This window comes from Clupea harengus, chromosome 7 (genome assembly GCF_900700415.2).
Source record: "Clupea harengus chromosome 7, Ch_v2.0.2, whole genome shotgun sequence".
Classification (NCBI taxonomy): Eukaryota; Metazoa; Chordata; class Actinopteri; order Clupeiformes; family Clupeidae; genus Clupea; species Clupea harengus.
In genome coordinates, this window is record NC_045158.1 from 14,645,439 (window position 1) to 14,657,610 (window position 12,172).

General features: G+C 41.9%; 1 protein-coding gene across 1 annotated transcript; it reads right to left on the bottom strand.

Annotated features, from left to right (window-relative positions):
* LOC105901248 (MOB kinase activator 1B) lies at positions 1–11,875 on the bottom strand. The gene is made up of 6 exons (XM_012828678.3): positions 11,695–11,875; positions 5,807–5,973; positions 2,986–3,079; positions 2,692–2,825; positions 2,063–2,226; positions 1–1,767 (listed from the first exon to the last, which is right to left on the bottom strand). Exons 1-6 carry the CDS (start codon positions 11,706–11,708, stop codon positions 1,690–1,692), a joined length of 651 nt encoding a protein of 216 aa, XP_012684132.1. The 5' UTR covers positions 11,709–11,875; the 3' UTR covers positions 1–1,689.
* Positions 11,876–12,172: the final 297 nt, after the last annotated feature.

Sequence of the window (12,172 nt, forward strand, 5' to 3'; positions counted from 1 at the left end):
TTTTAGTGAAATCTACAAACAAATAATTTTATTATCTTATAAACAGCATTCAATAAGGTACCACAAAGTCCCGTATTTTAAAATTCCACTGCATACCATTTGTGTACATTGTTTACAACTTTATAAAAAAATGTATCAAGAGGTTTCAAAACAATTTTCAGGATGCTCTGACATAAAAGTTTTAATTTATTTTTTTCATACTTTTTACTCTTAAACTGTATCACATTCATTAAAGCGATAACATTCATGGGGAAAGAAACCGAATGGAAGAAACATATGAAACCTATCAGCCTCTAAAACATGGTAAGGGGGGGGAGGAAGAGGTTTGAGGAACAAACAGAAGAATTGATCAAATATATTTTCTTGATGGAGGAGGTAGCTGTACATTTCACCTCTTAAAATACTAATTCAAAGTGCAAACAACAAAAAAAAAAAAAAAAACATTGAAAATACCAAGCAAATATAACCAAATTTTAGACTTTTAAAACTTCTAAACTTCATCAAATATACCTTCTTTATGCACATGTTCATATATAAGATATATACAGAAATGTGATAAAAAAAATGGTGTGTCTCGTTTTGCTTTTCAAAGCCAATCAAGCACATCTGTCCGGTGGTTACCAAAACAGCTTTGTGTGTGCAGATCAAAATCTCTGGTCAATTAGACCATAAAAAAAGGTTGTCTTATTTCTCAAAAATGAACTGTAAGTGTAACTACAGCAGCAGCGGACTAAAACCACACTACAGTACCCCCTCCCACCGTGCCTGTCGCCATTAGACAAATCTAAGAGGCCTATTTTGGAGTTACCAAAACACCGTCTAAAATTTGAAAGACACTGTGCTATCAAAGACGGCAGCAAAAGAAGTACAAAAACATATTGCATAGTAAGCTTGTTGTGTTCCACCGCCACCTTCCAAACAAAAACTTTATTGAGCAAGGCGTGTTGGTTTGCAATAACCATTTCCTCTCTACATTCATATATATCCATGAATTTTGCTTTATGATAAAAGTGATGTCAGGCAGATGCAGGCAAGCGCGAGGAAGCAGAAATAACGCACTGCCACCAAGCAGCGGAGGGCGATAACGATGGGTCTTTAAGCTGTGCTCTCCTAATGTAATGACATCGTGTCTGTAATTAGTCGCTTTTTTCGCTGTAGTGAAGCTTCCAAGAGAGCTTTTTCTCCTTTCTGAAGTTCTGTGAACTTTGCATGGTGCGCTGGACAGTCTATCACTTCCTGAAACATGTCAAGCAGGCGTGTGTTGTTCCTGTAAAGTAGTTGCAGTAGAATTCTGGTTGCGTTCACCACCAGCCTGTGGTGATTTCACGCAAAGCTATTACAATGTTCTGACAGATACTATTAGGCACTTGTAGTATACTGTATGTTTGAAAGCATACCGATGGGAGGGCACAAAAATGAAACTACTCTTTTTTTTTTTTTTTTCCTATGTAGGGTCCAGTAGAAGAGGACAGGAAACTAGACAGACAAAACAAAAAGAGTGAAGCAAACGCGAGGTCCATGTTAAAAAGGTTAGCCCTCCCTCTGTCGTTCTGGCTGACGTGTTACTACATGATTATGAGGTTAGATGGTTGGGGGCAGAACCATGGTGGACAGTTTGCCAGCAGACGATAGAAATCATGAAAAGATGATGATGAGCTTGTGGAGTCGAGAGAGATCTGTGAGGTCATTTTATCGGTCCTTGGATGTGAGCTTGTCGATCAGTTCCTGAAGAGGAGCCAGTTCCTTTCTATCAATCAGATTGAACTCCTGGAAGACAAAAAAAACCACAAACACATACATTTCACAGCAAATAAAAACATATTATGAGCCTATATTAGTGAACAGATAGAAGCATTTTTCTAAATAAGGGAAGCACTTTGCCTGGAAAGCCTGTACAGGGAACAAACTGCAGCAGACTTTCTCAAACCCTGTCAGAACTATAGGCCACACCAATGACCGTAAAAAAATGAATTAACATGAAAGTTATATGAACTATATGAAAATGACATTCATGTTAATAACGGTGCATCCTTGTAAATGGCGTGCGGTGGAGGGGACCCACCTGGACGAAGAAGATAAAGTGCTTGAACGAGGTGTTGAGATGGGCCTCCTCCTGGAGCTGGATGACCGAGTCAAAGTGCTGGTGGTAGATGTGGGCGTAGACCCGGAACAGACGCTTCAGGATGGTCTTGGCCACCGACATGAAGTTCTTGGGGAAGGGCACTCCTGCAGAAGGCGCAGGACAATACACCGATTTGACAACATGTATAAAGAGAGCATTCAGGAGAGTACAATGTGCTAGCTAAGGATCCTCTCTATCACCCTAAACTAGACTATGCTACTTATAATTGTAAAGTGATGCATGTAGGACTGCTTCCACTTTGAGCAGATTGTGAGGGATTACATGTGGTGTAAGCACGAAGACGGCAACATGTGAAAATGTGATAAAACCTAATTACAGGCAGCTGTGCAGACACAGTTTTAATATAGCTCAAATTAGTCGTAGTCTATATAGGGAACAAAAACAACCACAAAAAAAGGAGCCATGTGTGATTTGTTTGTCTGATAACATTTCCTAAGAGCCAAAAACTTAAAATGGTGTTTTCCACACGAGGGGAAGCAAGAGAGCACATCTACACATCATGACTCAATGGCACATAGCGCACATGTTGCATAAGAGCGCGTCCACACCTATCTTGGAGGGGAAGAGTGTCTCATCATCGAGCTGGTCCTGGACCCAGGTCATTAGGTAGTCGATGTACTTGGGCGCGGAGCACTTGATGGGCTTTTTAATGTTGGTTCCGTCGGCCCAGTGGTACTCGTACCTGCATGGACAATGGGAGAGGAAACATGTTAAAAGATGTATGGACATGACTGAGACAGATCAGTGTGTCAGAAATATTCCAACTGCAGATGCTGCTCATGTAATGAGACACAAGAGTATGAATGAGGAGGTTGTGGGTCTATTGTGGGTTATTTACTTACTTGGGCCCTGCAGACATGAGAGGACAGCTGTCCTGAGTGCAAAAGTCAGTGATGGTTCCATACAGCATGTTGATCTGGTTGAAGAAGTCCACAGCTAAAAAGCGATTTGAAAACACACACACAGACACACACAAAAGGTTAATACGACAAAACTTTCACCTCTTGCTGAAAAACTGCAAAATTAATCTGCGCATTTCCCATTTTATGCCACTGCTGAAAACAGAGCATCTCAGAGGGCTTGGTGTGTGAAAATAACTGGGCTCTTGAGGAGACGGCCTTCAGGTCGAGAGCTTACCAAATAGATTAGACGAAACAAAAAACACACACACCAAGACCAAAGGCTCTACAATGTCAACTAATACTCTTTGCTCGGCTTACTAAACTTCACTTGACCGTGCGGTTCATAGCTATAATATCTCTGCATCTGTTGCACAAGTGGAGGAGAGCGACGGGAGGGGCTACATATTCTTGGGTAACAAGAATAAGCCAGTGATGGTGTGCCTGGTGGCTCCGTCTGCTTGTCATTTGTAATAGACAGAAATACCTCTTCATCTCCTGTGAACTCTGCAGGAGGACGTTTTGTGGAATGTCAAAAAGTGTTTGTCTGAATCTTAGGGAATCCACATATGGCAGTCTGGCCATAGAGTAACTTAATATGTGTATTGTTTATTGTGTATGTTTATAGTTTGCACCAACGTACCACAAAAGATTCCTGGTAGGTGAAAACCTACTTGGCAGTAAAAACCTTTCTGATTCTGATTCTGAGTTTGGGTAGTCAAACACGTTCCATACGTTCAAATAATTTGAATAGATCACAATTGAAATAAAAATGGGAAATTTCTCACTGGATACCACAGTACAACGCTTGAGTCCCAGTAAATATGTCATAACTACTGTCAAGACATCTCATGACAGAGTTTGTCAACGTGCATTTTAATGGTCACTCATAGTGTCTGTCTGTGTGTGTCTGTGTGTGTGTCTGTGTGTGTGTCTGTGTGTGTGTCTGTGTGTGTGTCTGTGTGTGTGTCTGTGTGTGTGTCTGTGTGTGTGTCTGTGTGTGTGTCTGTGTGTGTGTCTGTGTGTGTGTGTGTGTCTGTGTGTGTGTCTGTGTGTGTGTCTGTGTGTGTGTCTGTGTGTGTGTCTGTGTGTGTGTGTGTGTGTCTGTGTGTGTGTCTGTGTGTGTGTCTGTGTGTGTGTATTGGGGAACATGCACTGCAAGCGCAGCATTTTTTGTCAAGCAGGAACATTTGTAGCGAGGAATGAAGTCATGGTTGTTCAGCATACACAGGGTGGACTGATGGTGGTGATGTTGTGTTCAGGCTTGGCTGAGCTCACATTAATGAAGGAAGGGAAAAGAGCTGCCGTCAGCACTACTCTGAGAGGAGTCGAGCAGTGGCTCTAGTATACAAGTCCTACACTGCAGCCAGATGGCAGGTTGGGTTAACAATATAGCATATTCAAAAACACAACACAAACAAACAAACAAAACACACCAGGACAGGAGAGTCTGCATGGAAATACCATAATTTTAGCAATTTACACATTTACGAGTTTTTTTGTAGAGTAGTATAATAGACACATAAACAGTGGCATCTTGTTACAGCAGTACAGTTCTAATGAGTCTCCTTGGCACACACACCATGCTACTTGGCTACTTCTGAATTCCAGCAACTGCTAACGCTACTAGTCTGCCTGCTACTACAGCTTCTGTTTCTGTAGTTAAGAACACCTACTGTATTCATTAAACCCTCACATCCAGTAAAGGACACAAATTACAACTTTATCAGCACTCTTTGTTACTCTGCCTCAGCCTGTTTTTCCCTTAACGACCCTGAGCAATTAGACGCAACTCAACACCTCAGCAAATGCACACCGTTGGTGCCTGCTTCAGCATGTCTGCAGCAGGGCCTCGACCACTAATCCCCGTCTGTGGAAAATGCTGCATGTACACACACACACACACACACACACACACACACACACACACACACACACACACACACACACACACACACACACACACACACACACACACACAGCGGCCGCGGGCAGCCATATCTCTTCTGCTGTATAAATAGCAGCGGCCCAGCACGGATGCCTCGAGGCAAGTGCATATACACAAAAGGGCAGTGGCTCCAGCCCCAATGCTTGTGATCGCTGCAATGTACAGTACCAGTCAAAAGTTTGGACACACCTTCTCATTTTTTCTAAGATTTTTTCTTTGATTTTATTATTTTCTACATGGTAGATAAAACTTGTTTTGTTTAGTACATCATTCCATATGTGTTCTTTCGTAGTTTAAATGTCTTCAGTATAAATCTACAATGTAGAAAATAATAAAAGTAAAGAAAACACAAACTTTTGACTGGTACTGTATGAAGGCTGAGGGGGTCTGGAACTAATTTCATATTGATTTCTTGGAAGGGGGGGCGGGCAGCGGTGGACCCCCTCCTGTCTGGGAAGTATCCGCCAGAGGGGACCAGACTGTTTCATCAATGAACCGTAAAGAATACGGATCCATGATGCCACAATGGCTGAGCGGATGCAGCTTAAGTCACTCATTGACCAGATGAGACAAACGCATCATATGGCTTTATATGCTCACAGAGAGAGAGAGACAGGGATAGAGAGAGAGAGAAAGACATAAATAGATAGAGACAAGTCAAAGAGAGCCCATATGAAGTAGAGACAGAGACAAAAGCACAAAGACTTGGAGACAAACTGGAGGATCCTTTATGAAAAATTTGAGTGTGGTCTAGTGTTTGTGTGTGTTTGTGTGTGTGTGTGTGTATTGGGCTGACACTGGCTGTGGGGTACTTACTGTTGACAGCCACCCACTCGTTCAGGTCCTCTCCGTCGGGCAGCATAACTGCCATGCGCAGGTTCCCGCTGCCCAGCGTGGCCTCGGCGTGCTTAAGCAACTCATACTGATGCGAGCCTTCTGGAATGTTCTTTTTCGGCTTGAAGGTCTTCGACGACCGGCTTCCGCTGCAAGGAAAGGACGGAAGGAGGGAACAAAGTAATATATATGAATGTATAGAATGTAATATAAACACAGAGGGAGGGAGAAAGTCATAAAGACTAGACATATCACAAAGAAAGAAATGACTATTTTGTTTTTCTTCTCTTTGTTCCTCCTTCAGAATGGGAAGAATGAGTTCTTGCCCTTTTCTTGCCTCTAGCATGTTATTTTATTTGTTGAGTTCCCCTTTTTTTTAAGAAAAAGAAACAAACAAAAACAAAAGACCTACTTGAAACTGTATACAAACTACAGACTGTATAGAGTGTAGTCATAAATGATTAGTGCTGTGATGCTATACCCAGAGAGAGAGGGAGACTTCTCGTTGGCAGACACGCTCCTGATATGAAAGCGTTTCTCTCAAAAGGTCCCCTGAAATTTTGGCTACAGTGCGGTCGCCTGAGCGTCGGACAGACAGCCACGCGAGGAGTAATGCAATCAAATATGACTGGAGGGGTGGCTAACTCGATTACATGCTGGCGTGACTCTGATCAAGCCTCGCAGACCAAGACCACTAGAAATGGGGCTGTATGAACTTATGTGACTTGGGCTCAACCTAACCTGTACTTTTCATTTATTTTCCCTCACCTCACACACTATCCTGAGGGCTCCCTGTATCAACACACCTTATAAAGCCCAACACACACACACACACACACACACACACACACACACACACACACACACACACACACACACACACACACCGATACAGACACAGACTCCACGGCGACTGACTATATCTACATAGCCAGCCACAGCAGACATTCATCGCTGATAAAACACCTGAAACCAGAAAAGTCTGATGTTCCTGCAACACAGGTAGAGTAAGATGCAAACACCACCAAGATCATGGGCTTGATTCCCCTGGAATGCGCCTGATTATATGAGGCTTAGGCTCATGCTTACAGATAGGGCAAGATATCCTAACTGAATCAGCTGTGGTATCAAAGAGGTGTGGGCTGCACCTTGTTAAGCCTGATGTTGCTGACGTGATTGACACGCTTGACAGCAGAAGGAGAATGCCAAAGACATGAAGATGAATGCTTGTGGCAGCAGAGTGAAGATGTGCCCTGCAGCAGCGTTTAAACCACTCAGCCCTTCACAAGTCCTAACCAGACCTGAGAGTCGGGTTTCCAACTGCAGAATTTGTGTGTTCCAGGCAGCGTTCATCGTGATTCATTTCTGGCAGGTTAAGAACTACAGTGAGCTTTGCTCATGCATCATAGAGACTGACACTGGTGCTTCAGGGAAGCAAATAGGGCTTTTGAAGTTGGCTGATCATATGAGTGGTGGGAAACGTGATGCTATGCATTGGCCTGCCTGTATGCCATCAATGAGGAAACGTGTAGCATGTGACATAACGTGACTCCTTTTGCGCAACAGTGTGTGTGTGTGTATGCGAGCACATGCAACCACGGGGCTACAGACAAGTTGGGTTTGACGGCAAACCAAAGGGTCCCAACAAACAATGCAGCAGTGTACGCATGGCACAAATATGCAATCAGGCGTGAGGTGGATGACATGGGAGGCTGCACACATATACACACACACACACACACACACACACACACACACACACACACACACACACACACACACACACACGCTACTGAGGGCATAATGTGGCATCAACATGAATGACAGGGTCGGTCTATGTGAGGTATACTGTGGCTTTTCTCCACTGGTCATAAGCAGTGCAGGAGGGTTCATTGGGAAGCATCCAATTTGTGGTTCTGGATTATGTTCCATGCTTTTAACCACTGGGACCTAAGTTGAACCTAGTGAACACAACCAGTACAGTAAAATAACTAACATTGTTTCCCACACATAGATTTGACTTGGGCGGGCAGCCCAGGTATATTAAAGTATATTTAGCATTGGTTTCTTTTATCCGTCCGATAGAGCGATAGCATCCACGATCGATTAGCCAGTGGACATTATCTCTACTCGCACCACCCCTCCCGTAGCTGTTCTTTCTGCTATCGTGAGAAGGGGTTCTACTGAATCTGCAGAGAAACACAGAGCGAGAGACAGACGTTCTCTGGTATTATGTTAGAAGATGCAAACTCTTTTGCAAGTACGGACAAAAAGCATGAAGTGGTAAGAACTAAATGCATAAGCCTCCATGATTACATGTGTCAGTTAATTTGATGTCAAATTACAATTGCAGTCAACAGTGAGACAAAATTTAAAACTAGGTTCAAGCTTGTTCTCAATTCCAGTCGGTCAGTGATGTTGCTGGCACAAGTAGTTAGAGTGCTGAGGGAGAAGCAGCAGCAGCAGCAGCAGGACCCTGTGTGGAGAGGCAGGTGCAGGGGACCAAGCAGCATAGTTTATGCCATCTTTATACACACTTAAGAATGTTTCATGCCACCACAAGTATCTTCTCAATCAGACCTATGGGACACGCCGCTAAGACATGTATGATCACAGCTGACTGTGCTCAGGGCTAGTTCACACAGTTCACTCAGTTGGCAATAAATAACAATAAATACTGGTTCATAGTGAGCAAAATTGTTTGAGTGCTAAACATCTGTTACTCCGTACATCTTGACAAAAATTCAAGTTAAAACTAAAATACAGACAAATCAACCTCAATCAAGCAACACATTTTCAACAGGACTAACTGCAGGTTTGCAGGGTATGACTGGGTATCTTGCACACTCGGACACTGGAGACAAGGCTTTCTGCCTGACCTCTCCTCCAGATAATATTTGTGGTCTTCAGCACAGATTTCAACATGCCTCACATACTGGCGATCTGGGCCTACACGGGGGATTGGCTCAAGGAACCTTGGGGTATGTATTAATAGATGACCTAGTGACTGCATCAAGACCGTACTGCTCAGATTCAGGCTATAGAACAGGAGGACCAGTCCTAGCATCACTTTAACACTCAGAAGCACATCTGCCAGGCCAGAAGCTAGTCATTGCTTACCTGAACCCCTGAAACGGTTTACTGTTGTACACAGTTAATCCTCTGAAAAACATCCTAAATGACTCCTTAATCAGCTGCTTTCTCCAGGTGGCTCTGATGCTGGCATTCATCTCAAACCAGTGTTTGAAAGCATCACCCCCAGACTTACAGCCTACCCACTCCTAAGGGTCCATGGCATATTACTGTCATTATGTGCTACAAGTAAAAGGCAAGGAATGACATCCCCACTGCACGGCATTATTTACACCAGGCTCTTCATCATGACTCCTTGCTGATTGAAAGACTAAGCTCAGCTCCATGCGATCTCCAGAGAGCCTAACAACCCTTAATAAACACCAGGGGACCAAGCACTTCCATGAACACCTTAGTATCAGACACCTTGATGCATCATAACCGCGAGCCTGACTTCACCCTAACCGCTCAGTGCTCCTACAAGTCAGTATAAGTTTATCGTTTCATTTTTACACCAAATCTGTTACACAGAATGACTGGTTTGTTACTCTGAATGACATTTTGTCAAAAATGGATAGAGTGTATTAGGATTGTCATTGTTCGCATTATTGTAATGCTTTTAGTATTAGTCTGTATCATTAAATTAGTTTTGATAACATTCCTGAGTAAATGTCAGCAGAAGCGTCCTGATTGCTGGGTGATCAAGATTTACAGCCAAGTTACCCTGCTTTCTTAGATAGTTTAAATGCAGATTTGCAATTACTGCAAAATTGCCATTAACATAAAATTATTGACATGACTATAATGAACTGCATATTTAGGGAATAAAGTCCCATGGTTACTTCAATACCTAAGAAAAAAAAAACATCGTCCTTTTAATATTACACTGCCAACACCAATTTGAAATTGCCAAGAAAACTATAATATTCTTAAACTGGGTATTCTATGTTTATTTATAGATCAAAGTGTGGACCAATACTCTGAATAATGATTTTGCCTTTTTGCCTTGCCTATTTCACACATATTTTGATGTTCTATTTTCCTATTTTCTACATTCTAAAGTTGTTTGAAGCATTAAAGTAGATACTGTAGTGTTATTTAATATGCTTTCTACGTATCAACTGAATATAAAATCATTTTTGTAACTTTAATTTGATGCGGATAAATAAATGTATGCATCACGCCTTTGACCCACACGCCAAACAATAAAAAAAACCTAGGCTAAGATACACACGCACACCCAAACAAGTCACGAGTTGCTGGCACTCTCCTCATGAACAGAAAAGGTCTCACAGTGTTTCTATAACAGAATCAACTGAAAGACCTTCATTCTGGGAAATGGAAAGATTAACCTAACTTCATTTCCAACACCACAACCTCTGTTGTGTATCTGTGTGACGGTGTTCACAGCTTGGTGATTTAATTCCACAGCAAATGCTGACTGCTCTACTGGGATAACAAACTGTGACCTGAGGGAGTTCTTTTGAACATGATTAAGAGCAAACTGTGTATTAAGTAGAGAATGTCTGAGGGCATTGAGTCAGGAACTTGGTCTGCACACGCTTCCCTTTTCATGAAATGAAGAAGCGAGAAAGAATGAACACTATGCATGGACATGTTATTACCTGCTACCCCCTGATAATAACTCAACAACTCAATGCAATTTGCACACTGGTACTTCTCATATTTTCCTTCCTCTGTAATAACACATGCTGCTCCAGCGTCTTTTGCTATATTTGAAGGCAACTTGCCCTTCCTTAAGCGAAACAATATCTATTGTTAGCAGTTATTTGTTGTGAACAGAGACTGTTGTGATTGATTCAAATTATTTTACAGATCTGTATTTTTCAGAGAAAATTAGTGAGTGAGAGATATGGGTAACGCTAATACGTTATCTATAAAGCTTGAAAAGCAAATGTCATGCAAGTGAATTTCATTTTAATATGCAAGGAAAGAACGACCTGGTGCAAGCATAAATGGAGCAGATCTTGAACTACGTAGCTAAGATGTGTTGACAAAAATCGGGCGTGTACTGAGTTTAGTGATAACAGCTCAAAGGAGCTTATCTAGTTTAGATGATAAGTCATATCCACACAGGATGGCCGTGGTCTTAAGGGTTTTAAAACAAGTCACCCACTGAACACCAACGTCTAAAATTAACATGTGTAACAACATTATTCTGTTAGAAATGGTCCACTTTTCGATTCTGAGTCAGTGGAAATATGGGTCTTTTAACTACTCAAGTTAGCTCCGAAGCGAGTGAGCTTGCTAGCTAAGTCACCTACGCTTTTCAATCAAGTTGTCTGTCAATGAAGTACAAGAATCAATTAGGAAGAACTATTTCAGATTACTCAGTTACAGTATCACTGGGTAAAAACAGTTTGTTTGTCACGTTGTCAATGTAACGTTAGAACTCACTTAACGTTAGGTTCAATCGAATTATGTTGACAGACAAGAGGATGACACAAACTCAATCTTAGTTTCCTTAAAATATCTAATCAAGTGACCAATCATTCAATGTGACCACGCAAACTCTCCGGAATTACAGCGCTCGTGAGACAACCACAATGGGTGGCTCAAACATCCAAAACATAACTCTTAAAAAAATCTCAAAAACATAATTGGTCCGAGGATCAACGCACGACGGTTAGCAGCTTCAATTCATGGCTAGGGTAACGTTAGCGCACTGCTTTACTTGGCAACTAGGGGCTAACCTTACACCAGCTGCTAAGCTAACTGGATCAGACACAAAGACTGTATTTCAACATGGATAATAATAAGATAGCAAATTTACTTACAATAAAAAACTCATTTTTTCTTGAGACTGTAGATCTTCCTCAGTACTATACGCCTGACAGTTAACTCCAAGATTGGACAAGCCAAAACAGGGGTTTCCCCGTCTAATGTTAGTCCTCACAGCAGATTAGTAATCGTACCCCTCTCCTCTACTCCTTTCGCGACGCTGTGTGTAGACAAACTTATCCTTCCTTCCCTTCCAAAGTCTCGGTGTGATGCAATTGTCGCGAGACTAAGTGCAGCTGAATCGGGAAAAAAAATTGTGCTAGTCTACCGATAGATCTGCGCAAAATCTTTGGTTTAACTTTGTATATATAGTCTATATGCACATATTTGATATTTAAGCTACTTCTTACAGTCAATTGTCTTCCTACAGTGTGAAATAAGACCTGTAGACCATACACAACTATCCCATATTTTATTTGTATTTATTTATTTTTAGAGTAAATACACCAATACAATACTAAATAATAAATCTTT